General features: G+C 30.6%; 3 protein-coding genes and 1 pseudogene across 3 annotated transcripts; 1 reads left to right on the forward strand and 3 right to left on the reverse strand.

Moving 5' to 3' along the window:
• Positions 1-8332: 8332 nt before the first annotated feature.
• On the reverse strand, positions 8333-11869 carry LOC114122615 (uncharacterized). Its single transcript, XM_050203787.1, has 4 exons — positions 11456-11869; positions 9998-10032; positions 9491-9642; positions 8333-9069 (listed from the first exon to the last, which is right to left on the reverse strand). The coding sequence occupies exons 1-4, from the start codon at positions 11867-11869 to the stop codon at positions 8333-8335; spliced, it is 1338 nt and encodes a 445-aa protein (XP_050059744.1).
• Positions 11870-13519: 1650 nt separating this feature from the next.
• On the reverse strand, positions 13520-18279 carry LOC126551034 (uncharacterized; annotated as a pseudogene).
• A 1345-nt stretch (positions 18280-19624) lies between these two features.
• LOC126551035 (uncharacterized) lies at positions 19625-21707 on the reverse strand. The gene is made up of 5 exons (XM_050203788.1): positions 20982-21707; positions 20767-20908; positions 20202-20647; positions 19908-20043; positions 19625-19812 (listed from the first exon to the last, which is right to left on the reverse strand). Exons 1-5 carry the CDS (start codon positions 21705-21707, stop codon positions 19625-19627), a joined length of 1638 nt encoding a protein of 545 aa, XP_050059745.1.
• A 2674-nt stretch (positions 21708-24381) lies between these two features.
• On the forward strand, positions 24382-25547 carry LOC126550902 (putative uncharacterized protein DDB_G0274435). Its single transcript, XM_050203447.1, has 2 exons — positions 24382-25180; positions 25267-25547. Exons 1-2 carry the CDS (start codon positions 24558-24560, stop codon positions 25448-25450), a joined length of 807 nt encoding a protein of 268 aa, XP_050059404.1. The 5' UTR covers positions 24382-24557; the 3' UTR covers positions 25451-25547.
• Positions 25548-25906: the final 359 nt, after the last annotated feature.

The raw sequence follows: 25906 nt of genomic DNA on the forward strand, positions 1-25906 counted from the left end.
GTCTAGTATTTAGTATTCCTTAATTGTTAGTGTTTCAAACTGTCATAATAGGTGTTGTTTGTATTAAATTATTTATTTTGCTACTTACTGTAAATTGTAATAATGATTTAGGTAACCTAAAAATAAATATAAGGAACATTAACAAAATAAATAAATAAATAGGTACCTATTTAAGAAAAGCATTAAATAATTACAAAATATAATAAATAATAATATAAGCTTTGTTAGAATCTGAGCTGAGCAAAGAATTTAAGGTTGTATATTGATGTGTGCTTTAATGGTATCTTGCTCAAGCAGCAGAGTGTCTATGGACAAAGTTAAATCACCCAGTTTATTTAACCATAAGTAAGCTGTAAGCATTTAAACAATGCATTAACATAGGTAGTTATTGAAAAAACAGCAATTTAATATTATAAGCTTTATCAAAAAAACATTACATACCCACAAAGGTAATATATCAAGCAGTCTCTTGTGTTAGATTTGTCTGAATCATTACTGACTTGTGGAAAAATATCACTTGGTTCCCATATACCGTCATCAACATATTGGTCTAATTTTGTTCTTAATTTATTTATTTTTTCATACCTTTCATTAGTTTTATTATGAAAAATTTCCCTTAAATCTTCTAATGACAATTTTGGAGCATCTGTATTTGTTATTGTGCAATTGCTGAATTTTGGAGGTTTAAGAACAGAATACACAGATAAGATTTTGTAGAGATGTAGGAACGTTGGGGTAGTAGGGTGGTCATTAGGACCAGATACCTGCCTTATAATACCAACAAATTTCTGTAATGTAAAACAAATTAATTAATTTAGCTATTTGATAAACTAATAAAAGTTTAATACAAAATAAAACATTTAATTCCAATGGATCTTGACAAATTTTTCCTGTTAAAACATATTCAAAATTACAATTTTCCAACAAATGTTTTGACAAATCAATAGTTGATTGAATAGTCACTCGTAGTCCTTTATTTGTACTATCAGTTAAAAAATCTTCTGGTTTTATATTTCCAACAATCATTTCTTCTTCCCAATCATTTAAATATTTAATGGCATTTTCAAAATTCTATACAATAAAGAATGCTGACTTATTTTCTAATTTATTAACTAACTAAACATGTTTATGTATTAGGTATTATAGTTGTTCCATAAAATAAACAAACAGAATTTAATCCCTTTAATTTTACCTGAAATCCATCACTATTTAATTTGAGCCCTTGCCATGGTAGAGTTCGATTAAAATTATCAAATAGATTATTCCAATATTCAGTAAATTGAGCAGTCTCAGACGAATCCTTGAGAGACAAACATCCTTTACTTAAATAGTATTGCATTGCTTTTGACATACTTAAACTTAAAACCTAAAAGTTAATTTTAAAAACTTTTTTTTAAGACAATTTCTGTTTTACCAAGCTTATAGTTTATGATTATACAATTTTAAAAATATCAAAATTACTTGTGTACAAAGATGAACACGCATCTTAGCCATAGGTGTTAGTTCCAAATGTTGTGGTGTTATCTTTGGTATCGCTCTTAAATTACCAGGATTTTGTACATCCATTTTGTACACTTCTTTGTAATATTCCCAACAAATTTGTTCTTTCTGGGCACTAATCTAAGAATAAAAGATAGTATATACTATTTATTAATTAACCACAATAATATGTAAATAATAGATGAGATTTAATATCATACTTGTAAACATTTATTATTGAACAAACGGTTACGGACACATTTAAACAAATGTACAAAATCTGAAAATACATATACTTTTCGGTTGGGCTCTATTGGATGTTCAAAATAATTCTTAAGATTTTGTTTTGAACCATTGATGCTAATTTCTTTCCACATTCTACGGTTAGTTGTAGCACCGTCACAAACAACACCATCAACTATGATTCCAATATTTTCTAAAAGAGATATAGCTTTTAACATAAGCTGAGCAATTATAACACCTACAAGCAAGCAAATAAAATTAATATTACAAAATAGATTACTATTATTACATAATTCATAAATAAATAATATTATATTAATTTTTCAATTCATATTAACCTTTGACTTCACCTTTAGAAGCAAAACAACCAATAGTTTGGTAGAAATTTGATCCTAATGACTGCCACATGAACACAAGAGAGTGGTCAGCAAATTCTTTATGTTGTGGCAAATCACCCTCTCCTCCAAAATCTTCAAGGCCATGGTAGGTTAAATTTGATGAAATTATAGCAATACTTTTACGAAGGTTTATGGAATCAAATAATAATACTCCATGTTTAGCTATATCTGTCATTTGATCACATTTTTTCTTAAGAAGACTCAAAAAATCCTTATCAAATCCACAAGCAGTGTTTATTGATGCCAAATGGCTTCTTACTGTTTTTGGGTGTGGTAATGGTAAAAGAGCACTTGCCCGTAAATATTTGTATGCTGATGGTGATCTGATATTTAATAGTAAACACAGCATAAGCCAATTTTCAGTGTACCTACGACTTTTTGGGTTTTTATATTTTGCTGCGCATTCTATTACTAGGGTTTTTTGAGATTCGTTCATATTTGATAATTTATTTTTAACCAATTGTTCTGAATATTCAGACATAATCATTTGGGTATTATTCAGCTCTTCTTTTAATTCAGTTATTTGTTGTGTACTTTTATTCACAATTCGTTGAAGGGCATATGATTTTTTTCTTATTTCATTCACTTTTTTCATTTTTGTGGGTGATAAATCCAGTTTTTCTTCACAGCCATCAATCTTTCTTTTATTTCGAGCATTCAATGATATTGATAGTATTTTGCATTTATCACAATACTTAGATTTTGATTGAATTATAAAAACACACTCATTATGTCTAAGAAGACCATTAGAGGTAACTGTGCATAAACTTTGAGGATGTTTTGGAAATAATGAAGCTTCAGCACCACCATGGTAAATTTTAATAGATTCAAATTCCTTTATATTTTCATTAAATTCTAAGACACTTTTTCCAAGCTTAAAATTTAAATCATCTTTGTTAAACTCCTTACCAAAAATCCAAAATGAGACTACACCCAAGTGATCTATTTTTATACATTTTTCTACTTCAGGAGTATTACTTCTTGAACAAAAAGTTACTAGACAGAAGTGATCAGTGTTTTTAGTCAATTTTATCCATGAGTTAGAAAATTTAAATTCTGATGTATGATATAATAAATTGTCTGGAATAAATTAATAAAATAAATTATTATAGGTAGGTGACAGGTGTGCATTAAACTACGTACCTAATTTAGTTCAATATTAAATTTATTATATAGACAAATAGTACCTAATTTATTTATTTTATAACTATGAATAAATTGTAGGTATATTAATGTATCTATAAATATTCATAGTATGTATCTAAAAATTATAAATTAAAAATATGTAAAAATGATATTACTAAAAAAAATATTCCTTGTTGAATCAAACATTCCTGGAAAAGGATATATTGATAAATACCTACTATGAAATGTTATTTTTATAATATAATTTTAAATTTACACACCTAGGTTTTTAGTTTCTTAAACAATTTTTGAAACATGTAGACCAAAAGTTACATTATAATATAGTTTATATCTACCAACAACTATTAACTATAATATAATGAACATTATACATAAGTAATCAATGAAATGTCATTAATTTTGTGTAAAGAAAAAAATATTAAATAAATATTTCAATCTATACCTAATTATAATATGTTGTTGTGTACCGTGCCTTCGTTGAGTGGACTGTATCCGATTGGTTGCCGTGCGTTCGTTCTTGTTGGTTTGGCTGTGTTATTGCCTACGGTCCGACTGCGCAAGTCTGCCCGGGTGGGTCTTGCTACAGCCAGGTGCCGTGGACGTTCAGAGTTCCCAAAACCGCGCAAGTCTGCCTGGGTAGGTCTTGCTACGGTTGAGGTAGTCTGAATACTGACTGATTTTGTGCTCCGCACTGGTATTTATAGACGGCGGCGCTGTGTAATCGCTGAAGCTGCCGAAGCCACCCGAGCTTGTCTTCGATTGTGGTCGTAACTACGCCCTCCGTGGCCTGTGATTCATTGACGTCTGAAGATACGCAATCCCTGGCCTGTGATTGGCTAAAGCGCGTGAGATACGCGTACTCTGGTCTGTGATTGGCTAAGGCGCGTGAGATACGCGTACTCTGGCTTGTGATTGGCTAAAGCGCGTGGGCGCGTCCCCGTCTTATCATAGAACGCGGGACCGGCCGTTTTGTAACGTGTGGCACCGTAGCCAGCGTGCAGACCCGGGCTCCTCCGGCGCAGAGCGCTCGGGTCGCCGAACGCTTGTCCTTGCTCGCCCATGAGCCCTTATGCCGTTACTGGTGTAATGAACATTTATGACACAGTACATAGATTCGGCCCTTTACAGTCGGCGGGAGGTTAGTAGCTCACCTGTACGCCTCCCGACGTCAAACGTGCCCGTTGCAGCGTTTTATTCGCGACGATCGACCACAGTGTGCCGACCGACTGTATACCGAATCTCATGCGGTTGTGCAACGTATTTTGGCCAACGGCCCCGTACAAAATAATATAAATATAGAACAGAAAATATACCTTTTTATTTGTGAAGAAACATAATAATAATCGGAGAATACGTCGACGTGTGGCGCGAACAATGTTATAATGGACAATGGCTATAACTTCAAAAATAAGTCCGAGCAATAAATTCTGAATTTAATTTTAAAATTGTGGTACATAGTTGTTTATTACTACAAGTCCCTACATAAATTGTATAATAAAACTATAATTTACCATCATTAACTATTGAATCTTGACTTATTACTGGCATATCAGAATTCACAGAAGTGGTGTTTGAATTAGAATCCTTTACATCAATTATAGAATATTTAACAGGAGGCTTTCTAATTATTTTTGGTATTTTTGATAAGTACTTGGGTCCTGGAAAAATTGAAGGAATAGCACCTTCCATCAATTTACACCGTTTGTATGGAATCTAAAATATGAATTTTAATATTGAACTTAAAATGCTAATAAAAAAAAATTGTGTCCATGTATTATAAAAACGAATATTTGATGCATTTATTTTGACAAGTTATGCTGTACACAAAAAAAAAAAAAAAAAAACACACACATCATTGTAAAATCAATACATTCATCACTTCATTCAGAATCTAAAAAAAATGTATATTCTAAATATTACTTAGTTATTGATTGTTAATTACTTAATATTACTATATTAGTAACAAAAACTTATATAAATATATAATATAGGTACTTACTTTAACTGATCCAGGTATCCAATGCCTAATAATTTCATGTTCATTAAAATGTTTTTCACAGACATATGTATTATTTGAAATTACAAAATCTTTTCTTGAAATAGCTTTAAACCATTTGTTTCTCAAAATAATATCTTTTGGTACACAAAATTGGGATACAATTTCGTTGTTGGACTTATAACCAGATGTGCACCCAACTACGCAACACTTAACCATGTTGAAATGTACGTAGTACACTCGTACAATACCTACACGACACTACCTACTGTATATCAACTATATCATGATAAAGTATAGAACAATAACAGTTGACAAATTTACGTGATATATTAATGACATAGAATATCGAAAATAAATGGATATTATAATACATTCAGAAGAAGAAAAATATATTTATCTACCACATGTCCACATGTCTATGTTTATAAAATATCAAACGTATTATTTTGATTTTTGGCACCAAAATAATATATTGTTTTCTTTGAAAATAAAACGTTATTTTTAAGATAGAAACACCAGAGTAATTCTATTTGATATAAAAATGTTCAATCTATCATTTAGTTGCTTAGAAATTTTTATGTTTTTGTAGTCGTTTATGAGCAAAGAATGAAAAACTATATTTTTCTGTATGAATTACATGTTAAAGTCGGGTCGATGACTACTAGCGCTAATAGTTCACCATAAACGCCACTTCGACAGTCCAATGCATGGAATACATATCGTCGTACGCCAACCTGTGTAGATAACCGTGCTTTATACTAATAGACACGAAGTGTGTATAGGCTCCGTGCATTTGATATGAATCCTACACCAGCGCGCATGGTGGACAAAAATCTAAGTTTTGATGGTACACGAATTGTTCTGTGGTAGTACCTACAATATTATATTATAACCTATCTGTACTATTACACTATAAATATTTTATTTATTAATAATTATTATTGAAAATTGCATTGCAAAACGTTATAACAATATTATGTTTACTAGTTACCATATCAATAACACCCTAAGACGTTAGATAATAATATTTTGTTATGAAAACATGCCCAAAAAAAGTGGTTAATATTTCAAATTGTCTGTAATAGTGTATACACTTTGTTATGTAAATTTTGATTTAGCATTTAAATAATTAAATATGAATAACAGTATAATTCTTTACTCAGGATTTAAAAGTATCATTAGTAGTGGTTTTTCTGACAATGTTCAGAATAAAGGAAAACTGTTGGTGGAAAGTCACCATGTTATAAATGTTAATGAATTAGGTATTAATTGAAAACAAAAGTCAAATTAAAGGCCATGTTATACGGCAAACTTCTGTTACATTACATCCATATCTAGTGAAACTCATAGTAAGTTTAACTTAGTCTTAACTCTCAGTAATCTATTGTAGTATTTCATTATTATTTTGTTGAAATATTATTGTACCTATTCAAAATATTAGGTAGTAAAAATGAACAGTCTAAAATTATTAAATTATATAATAGGTTCAAGGGACCAACAGAAATGTTGTAGAAGCTATATGTCAATGCCCAGCTGGTCTTGGAGGTAAATGCAAACATATATATGCATTGATACATTATATAAATACAGAGAGTGGTCATTTCAAAACAAGTAATCGTTGTGAATGGAATGAACCAAAAATCTCAAAGGTAGGAAAAGAAAAATACTGCAAGGGTAAAAAAATAGAAGAACTATTTCCACCTAAGCCTACTCATTTGAAACCATGCATTCCTATTAACACAGTTCCTAATTTCATAACACCATCTTTATTTAAAATTGTCTATGATGAAGAAAAAAAAACAGAGTGTGAAAGAATTGTATCTGAAGTCTTAAATAATCTAATAGAAAACGTTTTAAAGTCATTAAATGTAGAACAGTACTATTTCCTCATAAATAGGATTTTAATAAATCAAAAACAAGAAAAAAATATTTTTAAACCTGATTTTGTAAATAAAATAACAGAAACTTTTTATGAAAACAATGTTAAATTATCTAAAAATAAGATAATGAACATATGTATACAAACAATACAACAGTCCAACACTCAAGCATGGTTTGATGAAAGGTCAATTAGATTGTCAGCTAGCAAAGCACATTTAGTAAAAATCAGATTAAGAAATTTTGAAAAATTAGCCATAACTTTAATAAATGAGAAACCAATGTTTGGCAGAGGTCTAAAAAATGTTACTTATGGAAATAAAAATGAAAAAATTGCACTAAAAAAATATATAGAAATGTATGAGGTTGAAGTTTATGAATGTGGTTTAGTTATAAATCATTTAAATCCTTGGTTGTGTGGAAGCCCGGATGGAATTGTAATGTCTGATGGAAAACCTATAAAAGTCTTAGAAATAAAATGTCCCATTTCTTGCCAGAATCAACCAATTATTACTGATGCAGGAGAATGTAATTTAAAATATTTAATTAAAGATAGTAATGGAGTTATAACGTTAAAAAAAAATCACATTTATTATACACAATGCCAAGTTTTGATGTACTGCTGTGGTTTGCAATATTGTGATATTTTCATTTATTCAAGCAAGTATAAATGTATTTTAATTAACATAAACAGAGATGATAATTTTTTGAAGAAATGTATTTCCAAAATGAATAATTTTTATTTTAAATATTACTTAAAACAATTAATAGTTCATTTTGGATTATAAGGTTTTATAATCTGTTAGTGCAATAATAAAGAAACTTTTCAATATATCCTATTATAATGTAATTTCTTTAATATCATTAAATAATTATAATTATAATTATTTTTAAATTTAAAGGGTTATATTGTTATAGTATTTATATACAAATAATAAAGGATTTGTTTTTTAATTTTTAATTGTTTATTAGTTGAAATACAAATAAGGTATTTGACTTAAACATTATAATGAATACAAAATCATATAAGTAAACTAAAAGGAAAAACACATGTAAAATATATAGGTATCATAAAATATTAAATGATGAAAACTGAAAGCCGAAAGGTTATAACATATAAGTAATAAATAAATCATAGTTATAAAAAAAAAAAAAAATATTAAAATAATAATTTACAAGGTTGAATTAATTAGGGGTTTGGTTTAATAATAGGAGGCTGTAAATTTGTCATTACACAACTCACAAATATTATATCATCAATACATTCCAAAAGTTCAATGGGAATTTTCTGAAGTATATTATAAATTTTAATTCTCTGAATAGATCTTTCAATATGAATTCGAACACTAGCAATATTATAAGTTTGTATAATTTCATCTTCAGTAAAAACTCCATTGTGCATAAAGGGGGGCATAACTAAAATAGAATTTTTTTCATCCATACTAGTTTTTATCCCAGGAAATCCCTTGTCAGCCATTACTTGATCCCCAGGTTCTAATAAATTTAACAAACCACTATCATTAGTGATGAAACTATCACTGGCTCTACCACCATAAGCTTTTGAAACAAAAGTGATCATACCACATGGAGCTATTCCAACTAAAAATTTACAAGTGTATGCAGATTTATAGAGAGAGTACATGAATGCTCTTTGATCAACATGTGGTGATTGTTCAGTTTTGATTTCTGTACAGTCAATAATAACCCTACAATTTGGATAATGCTGTTTAAAAGATTGTGGTAAAGTGGAAATGATAGGTTTTTTACTAGGCCAGAACACAATTTTTTTTGTAGCAACTGCGAGCATTTTTAAAACATTTTTAAAAATTCTTGAACATGTGGACCAGTGTAGATTAAAGAATATTGAAATTGATGTAAAACTGATTCCTAGTTTTAACTTCACTAATGATAGCAAAAGTTTATCTTCTTTAGATTTTTTAGAATAATTTTGATAATTTATGTATGTGAGAAAAACATTAAAAGTTTCTAGGTTAACACCACATAAAGATATTAAATGATTTTCATTTTTATAGACTTAAAACCACTAAAATATTCTAAGATATCATAATTTACATTACCTTCACATTTATCGACCATTTTAGGTTTAAAATAAATTGAATCTAAACCGACAATATTTGCTTGCGTATTAACATTATTGTTGGAAAAGAAACAGAAAAATTCAAAATTGTTACTTATTAAATCCATAGAAGTTTGAGTAGATTTATCCTCGGTATATTTTACAGTATCAGGACAATCAAGTTCATTTGATTCAGGTAAATCATTGGATTTGTAGGTATAATTGTATTGCAAGATTTCCTTTTTTGTAAACGACTGAATCGATCGACACTTTGATGTGCTGGAACTTTTTGTTTGTATATTTTAGGAAATATTGTTGGATAGAATGATGGACTATTTGGGTGTTTGGATGGTTTACCATCAAAAAAATGTTCACAACATATTCGTGAGTTTTGATTAGGTTCCCATAGTTGATTGTTAGAGCTAAAATTGAACAAATAGTAGTTATCAATTTATCATTAACAATGTTTAAAATTATACAAATTATAATATAATTATTCAATATTATTATGTAATTATACAATTATTTAAAACTAAATACACATTAGGTATATGAGTAAAAGTAAATTTTTCATTCATATGAAAGTAGAAAGAGATTTCATAAATTATTCTAATTGTAAATATTATTTGTAGTAGGTATCCAAAGGCTCTTATGCACAAGGTTAGGTATTTAAACTAGTTTTTTTAATATGTAATATAAGGGAATCTACAACTTGTAGACTACAAGGGAATTTACTTAAAATTAGATGGGTCGTGGGTATTAGTTCTAGATACCTACCCTTTTCGCTTCACTGCTTGAATCCATTTATTTTTCTGTAAAATGTCATGTGGCTTACTAGGAAAACGAAAAAAACTGATGTTTTTCGAATTTCTATATGTATTTGTACAACCAACCATACAACAGACTTGATTACTCATTATATTATTTTAATATTACAATGCAAATACGTTATTTTGATTAATTAATTAGTAATTCAATATTTACTATCCTTTATTTATATACCACCAAAAGTTCGAATGTTGTCCGCTAGGCGCGCATACTGCGCACATGCACGAAGCCTATAACAACATCATAACGAGCGGCGTGCAAACATCTCGCAGTGATGTAGCCCGCCTTAACAACATGTGCGCTAATTTTAGGATAATACGCTAATGGAAATTGTAGTACAATTATTGTACTCGATGGTTATTTTACGTAAATACGTACATTTATTTCATTGTACATTTTTTATTATTTGTTTAGCTGATTGCTAATAAGCACTATTAAACTAGGAAGTGTCCTACTCATAATATTTAATTATTATATCGGTTACTTATGTATACTTACTTATATCATTGACTATAAATACTATATTAGTATATTATAATAGTATTTATTATCAATGCTTATATGATTTTATTTTATTTGTCAATACGGTGAGACATGAGTCGATTAATAACAATGTGTTAAATGTTATTAATGTTAATAGGATAGGTATAAATACATATATTTGTTTAGAACACAGCTTCCTATAGAACTAATTAACTTTATTAATTAAAACGTTTTGATAAACTGTAATTTAATATATAGTGTTTAAAACATAATAAAATAATTAAAATATAATATAATTTTTAAATTTAAATATTAACAACAAATAAGTATATAAAAAAACATAAAACAACATACTAATAGCAAAACCATTGACTTAATAGTTAATACTTATGATTAGTAAATTTAACAAAATCTTTTATAATATAATAATTATATCATACAAAACAGAGATCCGCAGACATTTTTTATTCGTTTCTAAATGTTATTAATTTAGTGAACTTTTTCCTAATACTAATTTTTGAATTTTCAGTTTGTTTTGCTATACTTCTCAATCTTAATGTAATATATGTATTTATTATAATTGATATAAGTTGCTCCTTATGGTTGGTGAATGATGATTGACCTGATATATGGGTATCCATAGTACTTGTATTAAAAACAGACCTATAAACATCATTTTTTATCTGCAGGTACAATTTATTAATGAAATTGTTTTTATACATATCTTTTACTGAAATTTGCACCTAATTTCGAACACATACTTAAGTTACAGTGTGCTCCGTCAAATGTCAATGAATGAATTTTAACGCCAGTATTATAGAGTAGATCTAAACATTGTTTCATTAAATTGGCTCGTTCACTAGAATTTAAACCTTTTATCAAAAAAAATCCAACAGGTAATTTCCAATGACCATTTAAACTCACCACCAAAAATACGAGTGCATTAGTTGCATGATCAACATTATCGCTATCGATAACAACATCAGTACCCATATCAATTAATCCATGAAATTTTTTCCCATCAAATTCTAACTTATCTTTAATTGACATCTCATCCACTACCAAGTTGCAAATTACATGATTTCCTTCTTGGACTTTCTGTTTAAGTGTTTGGAATGATTCATTAGTAAAACCTGGCTCACCACTTATATTTTGATACCAATTTGATATAGTCCTAGGATGGGGTAGAATGTTTGAAAACTGTTTTCTTACAAAGTTATATGCTTTACTTGAGTAATACTGCAATGTTACCGCAAACTTTTGTAACTCTTCCGAGAACTCGGTTTTCTTACCACTCAATTTTCTTTTAACAATTTCCATTAAACTTCCTGCACCCATCGACTGTAAAAATCATAAGGTCTATGATAAAAGTATATAATTATCTTTTATATTCATTTTATCTTTTGTATTCATTGACGAAATGTAATGTAATGTATTATACAATGTAAGTATTTGTTAATAATTATCAGTACATTATAATGAAGTAAATATAATATAATACTACTATATTATTGTAAATTGTAATTTGTAATTTGTAATCTACTTCCTTAAATGAGTTTTTACCCGTCAATACTAAAATAAAATAAAATAATACAAACATAGACATTGTAACGTGGCACGTACAATCAGTTGAATTGATGTCGAATCGGAAAGGTTGTTTTGAAATAATGAAAACTCTCGAAATTATTCTAAGTGTTTTTATTTAAAAATTATTCTAAGTCCAATTAATTGAACTTGTGAAAAATATTCTATGTCTAAATGACAAAACTATTGATCTGGGTGACGTGAAGGTGCTCGTTCTAACTCTGGTGGATCACGTCTGAAATGTGCCTATTCTGGGCCCCCTTATATATCATCCAGGGACTCCCGCGGTACCTTCAGGTCCCTGATGGTCAGTGCCACCTGCATCCGCTTCTTCCCACGCCTTGCGTCATCCGCGCGACAGTGTGAGTCAATAAGATATCTATATTATTCTATCGGGTGGTAATTGTATATCTATAATATTCTACCGGGTGACAAGCATACGTGCGATGATCTGTCTTTGACCCTGAACGATGCCGCCATATAATATAACTTGTTACAATGCAAATATTGTCGATGTGGCCAGCGTTCTCACGCCGCTCCGCCGCCGTTGATGATTGTTAATATATTAAGAAAATCTGTATTTGATCACCTGCGCACACAACCTTTTAGTATCTTATTTGTTTTACCCTTATCGTATTTATAAAAGTGTTTGTTGCACCCCCAGTGTTTAGGTTATTGTTGGCTGTGGAATGTGGAATGTAGCAATTTATATATTGTAACTATCAGAGCACGTTGCAACATAAATACAATACACTGTTATGGTCTATGAGATATCTGTAAGATATCTACAAGATATCAAGGCTAAGTTAGCATAACCATGCCTCGTGTCGAGGGCAATGCGGTTGCTACTATGACCACATTGCGTCGGAATAGTAAGCGCACCAATAATTATAGTACTCTAATGATACATTTGAGATGTTATTGCACATTTTCAAATTCGTGTCCGAATTTGCAACAACAACCACAAGGACACCTGGTTTCACCCAAAAGGCGACCGCACGACGTAAACAAGAGACGCACCACGATATATAAGGGAGCCCGAAGACCAGCAACGACAGATGTACCAAAGCTATCAACAACTGAGCACTTTCACGTCACTCAGCCACTTATTTTATTTGTTACATGTATTTTGTTTATATGCAATAAAGACATATTACATTATTAAGTTTAACTTTCATTCAAATTAACCATTTGGATTCAAATCTGATACTGGCACGCAACAACACAATATACTTATATACTATATATTATAATATAATATGTAGAATATAATGAAATATATTATAAAAATGAAATTATTAAGTTTACTTTTAGACATTAGTAACTAATACATGGAGGTTCAATTAATGTTATTAAAAGTTATTCTATAATATAATTATATAATACAAAAACCATGTAACAAATTTAGTTCACTATCGAATATAAAATTAATTAATTAATATTGGGAATACATTTTTGTTTTATTTCTATTATACAGTGGAATGAGTCACTAATGGTTACCTGTAGAAATTGAGATGCATTTTCAGACAACAAGTTTGTGTGTTGCAATGTTTTAATAAAATCTTCATACGTCTTCACATTTTTTATTAATCTCCGATTGCGCTGTTCTACAATTTTCAATTTCTTTCTAGTATCATTATGTTTTTTTTAGCAAATGTAAGATTCCTTTTAGCTCTTCTTGGAGTACTAAAATGTTTATCAGATAAATCATTGAAGTACCTAGGATTATCCATTGAACCTAGTCTTTTAACAGGTGTGCACGGAGATAATGTGCTGAAAATTATAAAATTAAATTACATTTGAAAAAAAAAATTGTTATAATAAATAAATACACACTTAAGTTCACTGTAGGTAGAAGGCTGAGATCTTTGTGGTGAACCATTTGCATTCAAATATTCATTATTTATATGAACTGCACTAAAACATTAATATATACTTTAAAATATGATAGAAATTTAGATAAAGACAAATAAACTAACATACATAACTAGTAAAGTTGATGTCGTGGTTGAGATCTGTATGAAGATTTTTACTCAGTTGTAGACTCGGAACAGCACGGGGCATTAATAGACCATTTTCTTTGATGTCTACAGGTAAAAAGTGTAAATTACAAACTCTGTGTGACACCAGAGGTTTGATAATTGAACATCTTTTTAACCATGCGGAATTTAAAATGTCATCAGTTGGAAACCTATATTATTAACACAGTCAGATTTTCTGTAAACGTAATATATAAGATTACACAATTAAGACCTGAATATATTTTTTATTGTTATTTAAATCCCTTACAGACAGTAAATAAAAAGACCAGTATTTTTAATTTTTTTTTAAAATTAAAATTGACTGAGCTTTTGGATAGTTACGCATACGTTTATAATGGTAAATATGTGTGGCCTACACGTGACATCTGCAATAATCAGTATAGTTTTTTCTCTAACTGGTCCTTTACCTATTTGTTATTTTATATATTTTATTATATACCTGTTATAATTATAATTTTTTTTAGATTCTGAACGAAGTGATGAATGTATTGATTTTACAATGATGTGTGTTTTTTTATTTTTTTTGTTTTTGTGTGTGTACAGCATAACTATTCGAAATAATGCTCCAATTTCAAACTATGGGGGTGGTTTCCGATGTAAAAGTGAATATCTTGGTGTATTATAGAGGTCAAAAGTTTTATTTTCCAACAGTTTTCAAAATAATCTAGAAAAACAAAAAAAAAAAATGACGGAAAAACGGAAATTTTTACGCAAAACCAGTTTTAGACCAAATCGATTTTTTTTATGGTTGTAATTCAAAAACTAATCACTGTAAATGCTTAAAATTTTCAAAAAATGTTTGTGTCAGTGTTATCTATATACAGTTAAATTTTCATAAAATTTTGACTTTTTTTGAGTTATTTATAGACCACTGAAATTTTCGATTTCTTTGAGAAATTTTTTTTAAAGTGTCGATAAAAATTTTTTGGATGACCAAAAAGTTTTGAAAATTGAATACAAGGTTCCTTATGAGTTGTTTTTATTGTAGCTAAAAAAATTAAAAATCGTTGGTCACAATTTTTTTTTATAAGCGTTTATAGTTCAAATTTTTACGAAATCTGTCGAAAACGCGAAAATTTGCAAGTAATTTTGAAGTTGAAAAATCATAAAATTTGTTGTGTATATAACTAGGGATTAAAAATACAACACTAAGTTTTCCATAAGTTTTCCTAAAAGTATCTATAGAGAAAACTCGAAGTATCATTATAAGAAAAATTTTAAGTGCGTTTGAATTTTAAATTTTTACGAAATAGCGTAACGATAACTATTTATCCTCAATAAATATCCTTGTTATTATTCAAAAAGTATAAGTCGTAGATACTTAAAAATTTTACCAGTTAATAAGATTCGCGTTTTCTTTACGTGATTTAAATTTCAAAATATTTTGACTTTTTTTGAGTTATTTATAGATAACTGAAATGTTCAATTTTTTCTGAAAAAATATTTTTGAAGTGTCGATAAAATTTTTTTGGCCCAATCAAAATACTTGAAAATTTAATGCAAAGTTCCTCATAAGTTATTCTTATAGTGATTAAAAAATTATAAGAATACATAGGCACAGTTTTTTTTTTATTAGCATTAGAAGTTCAAATATTGACGAAAGTTCGTCAAAACCATGAATATTTGCAAATTACTTTGTAGGTATAATTCATAAAAATGTTTGAATAGGTAGCTAAGAATTGAAAATTTAATACAAGATTTTTCATAAGTTTAGCTTACAATAATTATAAAAGAACTTAAATTTTGGTGTATTCAGGCCATTAAAACATAAACCACCTTTTTCACCAACAACTGGAAATTATATCCTAGGCTGACAAATCATCTTCATTCAGAATCGTTTTTCGTATACAATGATAATTATCATTGGATTCAAATTTAACTTTCCTATAATATATAATAGTGATCCACACGGCACCTAATGTACAGCAGAGCGGTACCCACTTGCCCGCTTTTTTAAGTTTTGATGTATATCATTATGCACAGCACAAGCCAAGAAATTTACATTATAGACATAGGTTATCGAGAAAATGTATTACTATTTTTTACATATATTTTAATTATATTGACTTAGACTCCTAGTTCTTTTGATAGTGGTCCTGGTGGAGCTAAATTATTAATGAAATCAGTTACTTCAACCGAGTTAACGATACAAATAAAATATATTATATATATAACTTCGGAACAAATGCAATTTAGTGCACCTTCGCCAATTTGATTTTTTATATCGAACTTTATGTAAGCGCGGCAATATTTTACGGATTTAAAAATGCTATGCTAAGTAATAACTCATGTACAACATTGTTTATCAATTTGTTTTCTTCACATTTAATTACTCATTATGAATAATTATCTTGCAAGTTAGATCAATATTTAAATTATGGTTCAGGTCCTAATTAACTTACCTGAATAGTTTTGTATCACATTGCTTCGCTACTCCACAAATAATACATTTATAACCCATGTTTAAATAAAAACAATTTAAAATTTTATTAGAATTCAGACAGCTTTGCTAGTATAAACACGTACGATGATCAGACATTGATGAATGATAATATTAATATTATATTATAATGGCAAAATATATTTTAAGCAATATGCATAGAGTAATACTCTATTACTCTATGATTTTATGGTATACGATAATTTTACAGTCACTCAGTCACCGAAAAGCGCCCTCTATCTTTTCTCGCCCGGCGTGCAATCACTTCGTGTCTATTAGTATCAAGTCAATGGTTGACACACTATCAGCCAACAACATACGCGTCGGTCGGACGTGCGTACGTCGACGATTGTTGCCCCTAAAAAGAAAAGGACCGGAACAAGAGTGTTCGAAGACGACTTCGAACACGAGCTAATTGAAAGAAATTTTGAAAAATATGAACAAGTTTATTATTGTTATACAAATAAATAATTGAACACGAACTAAAGAGTCGCGGGTGCGACGGACAATATACAAAAAAATAAAACAGTCCTTAGACGTGACGCGAACAAAACACCAAAAAGGTTTTTACAGCGCGGCGGTGTGAGTGTTAATACTTCGGGACAACTTGACCGTTCAGGCGTCGAGAAGCAAGAGAACGTGAGTTCCACGAAACGGTCGTAACGAACCGAGAAACGCGGATCGGTCGCTCGCGCGGGCTGGCGGGGGGTAGCGCGAGATCGAGTCGTCGTTACGATACACATACATAGATATAACACTCAAGACACATAATACAATAATTGTACGCTACCGCGACACTGCGTAGGGATGGGTACAGTTCGGCCCCGTGATAAGAGTTCGGCCCAGTGATAAGGAATTTTCGATTATTCAAAGTTCGAACACTAACCTCAAAATACAAAAATTCAAATTATTACCAACCATTCGACATTGTAAACAGTTCAACTACGATTTTTGAGTATTAGAACTCCTCAGCCTGGTCCCCAGCACCGGATACATTATTTATTCGTCCGTTAAAATTTCAAATAGCAAATAACCGTCTATAATAACTTTAACGGTCATTTTACGTTTGTCGCTTTTATTAGGAAGTTGGTATTTGGTTCATCTTAACGTAAGTAAAACTTATATTTTTTAATTTTTACCTTAATAATATGTTCTTAAATGAATTGTTTGTAATATATCCTATTATTCTTATTGTTTATTAGATATTAAATATTTATTAATAGCATGTGCACTCCTAATTAATAAGTTTTTCGACTAGGAAGTACTACATTTACGTAACTATAGACCCAAATACCACGTTTTTGTAAAACAATTTCAACATAATTACCTATTTATTTGTATTTTGTACATTAACAGCTTAATATATATCATTATACTTATAAAGTAAATAATTTTCTTATTTTTACAATGTAAATAATATAATACTTTACATGTTACAAATAACACACTTCCAATTTCCATTAGGTGTTATTAAATTTAAAATTAACCCTCATAGCTTATTGACATATACATTATTACATACATATTTTGTATGTAAGTTCTTGTAAAGTATTAACAACAGTACCTAATCCTGTCGGCAAAGTAATTTTTTCTTCACATTCTGGATATTTTCCTTCTCCTATTTTTAAGAGTAGCTCAGAAAACTGTTCAGCAGTCTTGTTTCCTTTTAAATGTACTCGCATATTTTTGGTCAAAGAAAATTTTTCTATTTTAGGCCACAAATATGAAGACTTGATGCATGCTGCGATTTCATTAGCTCGAGTTCCTCTGGGTACGATTGGTAGAGTTTGTCGAAAGTGTTGCGCCGGAATAATTCTTACATGTATTTTAGCAGTGGACTACTCCGACTCGCGTCGATTTCGATAAGGGTGAACTTTATATGTAATTCATAATAATAAACAGAATGTTATGGAGGCGCTTAGCGCACAATACATATAATGTTCGACTAAAGAAAAATAATACAATAATAGTGCGTAGACATTCAAATAATTTTATGGGCGCCCAAATAATGGTAGGAACATTAAAAAATTATTCACTAACTAAAGCTACTAATTAACATACAGAGAATAAATAATAATACAATATCATAATACGATCGACAGATCAATATGTGAATAATATCAATGACAACAATGATGATAATAATAATACAAGTGATAATGAAGAAAAAAGGAAATGATAATGGCAATGATAAAAATGAATAAGTCTGATAATATCACCCGGTGTGACTTTGATGCGGTGCTGCCAACTGACGACCCGACTGCTTGGCGTACGTAACACACATCGACGACGGACTTCCCGATGCGGATTTCTGCGTCGGCAATTCAAAAAAACCCATATATTGTAATTTGTAACGGCGACACCAAAGATACGACGACTAATGGCTCACGGAGTGGAAGTAGAATAACAATAAAATAGAATAGGATGTACTCCACACTATGTACCTCATTCGAGGTCGAAACGAACGGACCGGACTTGCATATAAATATAGAATGACATAAAGTCGCGTAATTAATTATGCACACGCGTAGCGAGGCGATGACATAAAAAACGGAATTTGACAGAATGCCGAAACGGCCGGAATAGGACCCATACACGTATGGTCAACAGTGACACAAACGAAAGCTGGACGAACGCGGTCGGCACTTTTACGTAAAAACACAGCCTAATCGGCGGATGCGAGCGAACTGGTAAGCCGGTCGAGAATGTCGAGCGCAGGCGATTAGCATCGCCGGCAATCGCAAAATCGCGATATGACAAGAGACAAAGTTCATCTTTATTCGGCTTTATCTTAATGAGCCGAATTGGGTGGACGCAGATACGTGGGCTTGTAAAGTGCGGTTCAAACAGAAAGTCTCCAGCTAGCAGTACTGTGACTCCTCCCATTAATAAATTTGAATTTCTTAGATCTTTCAGACAGTTGTTTAAAGCTTCAAAGCCTTTCTTATGAGACATTGGACTTTCATCCCAAACTATGAGCTTGCATTTTTTCAGAACATTTGCCATATTAGATTGTTTATTAATATTTCACGTTGGAATCTCGATGGTGTTCAGATTGAGTGGCAACTTGAAAGCAGAATGAGCAGTTTTTCCTCCATGTAAAAGCGTAGCAGCAATTCCTGATGATGCAGCTGCAATTGCAATCCCATATGAGCCTCTTACTTTAGCCAAAAGTATATTGATTAAGTGAGTTTTACCAGTTCCGCCAGGAGCGTCTAAAAATATACATTTTCCTAAATTTAATTTGATACTATTTAAAGTTTGTTTGTAAACAAACCTCTGTTCCTCAGTCAAAGAGGGTTCATTCTGCAAAACAATTCCTGTAAAGCATTTAAATCATAGCTTGTTTCTTTTAAATATTCTCTATTTTCTAAAAGTCCACCAGATCTTGTAGGAGTTGGCAAACCATATTCTTTTAAGTTATTCCACCTAGATTCAAACAAAGTCTTCAATTAATACCAAACACTTATTATAAAGTTCACTGTCTGTTATATTATTTTCTAGATGTGTCTATAATATTGTCGCCGAATATCGTCTGAAAAATCGTCCTTATACTTAGTCCAAGACTTGAAGCATCTGAGGGATGGCAAAATATTAATATTACACTGAAAAGTTCTCGCATTTTATTAGGTGAACGACATAATGCTGCTTCTTCTAAAGCAAAATCCCACTGATTGTCATCTTCTAATAATCCAAGTGCTTTACATGTGGCCTGGAATGTCGGATACTCGATATTGTTCACAATCTTCAAAAATGAATACGATGTTGGACCTTTTACGTAATGAAGAAGAAGACGAAGATGGTAACATTCAACATTGTTTGGGTGGATTGTATAAACTCTACCCAAAGCTGTATCTTTCTTAACTCCTGGCCAACCTTCGACATTCTGGCCTTGTTTAAGTTTAACAAAATTCTTATTTTTCCACACATAATACGAAGCAACTTGTGGATAAAGCAATGTTCTTGCAAAATTATCGGTTTGACATATCTGGAAAAAAGCCTGAAGAGTTGTTGTTGGTGGATTTTCTATTCTTTCGGCAACATTATTTGCTGTGAAGTAGACACGTTGTCCATTTTCTAGGTGAACATCAAGATGAATAATAGCTGGATACCTATCGTGTATATAAAAACCTAAAATTTTCCAAGCTGCTTCGGAACTACTTATATACCTGCCACTTTCATATATTTTATTTCATCTGTATGGTCAGATTTTCCTAAACCAAACGCTGCGTGATCACTACCTTTTGTGACATATTTGCATACATATTTTATAGATTGATTGAACTGGTTATTTCTACATTTATATGAGCACTAAAAGTACGCAATAACACAGGGTATATGGAACAACCCACCTGTTATCTAAGTCAATTGACTTAATACTCACTTTGAAACCACCATCGTTTGTTGATCGCCTTCTATATTTTGGATAGCCATCTTCACCTCTTTGAGTTTCTTGAATGAGCGTAACTGGATAACGTTTGCTGCAAACACCTCCTTTCATGCACGGAGAATTTTTGTTCAAAAGTCCACATGGTCCATGTATCATGTTAGCCTTTACTATCTCGTACAGTAAAGGATCTACATCTGGATTCGGAATCTCAGCACACACGAATTTATCTATCATATCTGATGTAATTTGATTCTCCAACCATAGTAATATGTGTACGTGAGGTAGGCCTCGTTTCTGCCATTCAACTGAATATATATGGCGCCTCACTTTCCCAAACGAATCTCCTTTTGTCAACAGATCTATTAACTCCTTAACTTTTCGATTAAATACTCTTGCAATGATGTCTGGGCGATGGTAATGTTTTTGTCCTCGTAAAAGTGCTTCTTGGATTTCTTGCCATTTTGGATTACACGTAAAAGTTACGAATAAATCTGAGCTGCCATAGTGTCGAACGTACGTCAGTGCATCTTGGGCTCGTTCATGCATATATCGTGGGCCTCCTGTAAAATATGATGGCAATATAACTAATTTTCCAAGTTGATCTGCGTCAACATCTTGTCTTCCAACGGTATCTTTTAAATGAATATATTTATCTGCTCTAAGCTTATTTTGATGATTTCTAATGAAATTTAATCTTTCAGTCTCTATTTTTGCGTACATATCTACTAAATTTGGTTGAACAATGGACCATAACGAAGCAAATGATTATCTTGTTCTTTCCTTACCATAATTTTATATGAATAAAAATTGGCAGCAGATACAGTTTTATCTGTAATTAATTTTGTAGTTGCATCCTTCTGAGAAATATCTATTGAGTATCCATCTTCTCCATAACAAAACATTAGAGGGTATTGAAGTGCGTCGTAGGATCTGTGTAATTCACTTATCCGTTGTAATCGATTATCGTGGCTTTGAATAATAATATCACGTTTTTCAAACTGCTGCCCAACTATAACTAAAGCTACTTCATTACATGTTGCAGCATTATAACAGCCTTTGTGTCCATTAGCAGGTTTTCTATCAGCGTGAATAACCACCTGAAAATTAGTATTATTTTGACTTGCATTATCTATTGTGGTTTTTAACTCTCAAATATACTTATTTTCAGTATGCAGCATATTTTGTAACTGTTTGACTAATGCTTGTTTAACTTCTGGTTAAAGAGAGCATCTAAGTTGAACTTCTTTTTCATCTTCGCCAACAAAATATATTTGTAAAAATTGTGGGTTTTCCTGAGTATTTGGAATCAAACTGCCGTACAAATGGTAGACTTGGCCTTGCACTTGAAATGTTGGCATAAAACCTTCTTCAACAATCTGTTTAGAACCAAACGAAGTCATTTGAAAACAACTATTATATTTCCTAGTACGATTAATGAAGTGATCATGATCAGGATGGTCTCCCTCAAGTAAACTGCGTAATGGTTCTGGGGGCGGCTGTAAGGGATCGAGTTGTGTTTTACCTATATTACAGCACATACCAGGAGTTTCGCCTTTCCACTTGAGAGCATTACAAAAATTACATTTTTGGTTCATAGTACCAATGTTATTTTTATAATCAATAGTGGGATTATATGCTAGACCAGATAATTTCTTAATTTTCCATTTGCGTAAATTAATTTTAGTCGGAAACCCTAAAGTTTCTTGGTGTTTGATTACTTTGTACTTTGTTACAACAAATGAAATGATATTGAACGGAAAAGGCAGGCACCATCACCGATAATTGGTACAACTATTTGAGGTGTCAACATTCTATTGACAAAAATGTCTTCAATCGATGACATTTTTAAAAAAAATATTCAAATAATTAATATATTGAATAAATACAATATTTTCAATAATTATATACAAAGCTAGAGTAGCTATAGTAACAGCTAGAGGCTCACGGCTTATATTATTGATAATAATTATAATTTTAGATAAGAATTAGAAATAACCGTACATAAACTGGGGTGCGTATACGAAGACGCATTAATAATTAATATTCGAAAATAATAAGTAAAACACCTAAATGCGTAGGGTATTTTACAACTTCATGTTATCATGTTTTTATACATAATAATAATAATTAGCTGTAATAATAAAGTGATAAATGTGTTAACACATAAATCAGGTTGTTATAGCAACCATTTATAAACAAAAATTATTAACAAAATTTCCATCGTAAATCTCAAAATCCCCGTTTGAGCAACCCTTTAAAATGAGAATTTCGAAAAATCCTTTCTTAGTGCGCCTATACATAGTAATAAGTACATATCCTGAAAATTTCAAATAAATCCGTACGGTAGTTTTGGCTGTACGTTGATTATTGGTAAAGTATACTTTCTCTTATATATATAGATAGATTATTGTTATTATATTGTTTAGACTTTTAATATTTTTATGAACACAGCCAATGGCTTAGAAATGTCTAACAACTGTAATTTAATTTTGTTTATCTTATAAATTGTTAAACTATAGTTGGGAAATAAATAAATAAATATTATTATTGTTATTTTATATTGATTAATAAAGATCATGATGTATTATTTTAAAACTATCACTGATCACTTAGGTTTTCTGTTGCCACTATCTAAATTAAATACCAGTGCTTTTGATCATCATTACTTGAACAGAATTCTGCAGATTGATTGTTACAATGTTTAAAATATTCTAACTTTCTATAATTACATATTTAAAAATACTGAATGCTGCTTACAAAAATCTTCAAAATATATTGAATGCAGTAAACACCATGGATCTTGTTGTGATGGTCATTGGTTGATGATAGGTTAGGCTATAGTATAGCTATTTTGATGACATCTTGAAAATTGCAATACTTAACTTAACCATAACTTTGTCTTTTTTATTAAACAGTTACACATATTTTTATGAATATTTTAATAACTATACAGTTATTCTGTTTAGGAAAATTGAATATGTCTGAAAATTGCATGGCAGTTATGGCTGGAAGAATGTGCAATGTTGTTAAGTCAAATATTTATAAAGCATATCAAATAACTTAAAACTTTTTCTTATTAATAATTCATGAATTATCAACTGTGGAAGACACTGAAAATAAGATTAACAATTAATCTCTATTTTTATTACCTAAATTATGTACCTATGTGTTCTAACTGAAATAGCTTCAGTTTATGTAAAGTGAATAATTATTAATGAATTATTTTAAGAGTTATTAATATTATGTAAATGTAACAAAACAAATAATTATGTTAATTAGATATTTTATCATATCTGTGAATGACTGTGATACTAATACAAATTTTTTAATTTATTATATATATCTACCATTTACCTGCCACTTACCTACGAGAAAAAAAAACAGTTTTTTTTAAGACTAATTTCTGCGATTTTACTGTAAGTAAAAAAAATAAACGGTTTTTCTCAAGACCAATCTCTGTGACTTGCCTATAAGTATATATAAAAGGTTTTTCTTAAAACCAACCGACTTTATATTTATACATATATTTCTTTTGTTTGTTTAATATTTTTTTAAGTTTAGCATAGTAAAATGGCATTGAGAGATCATGACTATGTCATTCCAGCCAATCACGAAGAAGTCGGTGTTCCAAATCTCAACCTCTTCCTACAAGACCACAACTACGCCCAACGTCCTGCTGCCATTCAGATTCAAGAAGAACAAGAAGAAGATCAACAACAGCAACAACAAGAAGATCAACCTCAGGCAGAAGGAGAAGATCAACCACAGGCAGAAGAACAAGAAGATCAGCCACAGGCAGAAGAACAAGAAGAAAATCAGCCACAAGAAGAAGGAGAAGAAGAAGAACAACAACAAGCAAGAACATATAGGACAATCCCTGGCATTCGGCTCAACTCAAAATTTTATGTTGATAATTTTGGGTATAAATATTATAAAAAAGAGTTACTCATCAATAGAATAACTTTGGTTTGTGAGCGTCAAAAAAATCCCAATCGTCCTATATGTCATGGTTCAGCGTCTATCAGTAGAAACGAGATGGACAACCAAATTTTGATTGTAGTTCCACACAATCATGATCCGAATGAAATTGATTTAAATGTGCCATTCCTGAGGAACGCTCTAGGTGAAAGAGCTATTGATCGGACAATCACAACCCCATCAATTCGAGGTCTCTATAATAGCGAAATAATTAGGTAAGTTAATTAACTTAATTATTGTGTTGAAATACAAATACATATATTATGCTAATTATATGATAATGTTTTTTAACTTTTGGTAGGCATCCCCAGGCTGCCATTCGCTATACATTCCTCCAGACACAAGCCAGAACAAAAAGGATGGGACTATCGAGACGCCCACAATTACCTCAGGACATGCACGATCTTGCAGAAATGTTGAGAGACCCCCGGAATGCAAATTATGCCTCAACATTCCAAATTCCTTCTACTGCCTTTTTCAATTAACTGTTGGAATTATTTTTGCGAATACTTCGGCAATTGAAAAGTATCGTGAACAGTTGGCTACAGTAGAGATTGTCGGAATAGATGGTACGTATAAGACGCTACCTCAAGTGCCAATGGACTTGCGATCTTTCCTGACATTTCAGATTCTCTACAAAAGTGTAGTAAGCAATTGTTTATAGTTATATTATTTGTTATTACTTATAACTATGCTCTAAATATATATTTTTTTTTACAATTTAGGCGTTTCCAATGGTCTTTGTCCTTTTGGGGAGTGAGACAGAGGAAACGTATTGTGCGTTATTCGCTGTGATACGCAATATTCTACCTTTGAATTATAATGGAATCCATTTTGTTACTGATTATGAGCGTGCTCTTATGAATGCTGTCCAGCAAATCTTCCCTAACAGTAACTTACTATGCTGTTGGTTCCATTATACCCAGGTAATATAAACAAAC

Source organism: Aphis gossypii, chromosome 3 (genome assembly GCF_020184175.1).
Source record: "Aphis gossypii isolate Hap1 chromosome 3, ASM2018417v2, whole genome shotgun sequence".
NCBI lineage: Eukaryota > Metazoa > Arthropoda > Insecta > Hemiptera > Aphididae > Aphis > Aphis gossypii.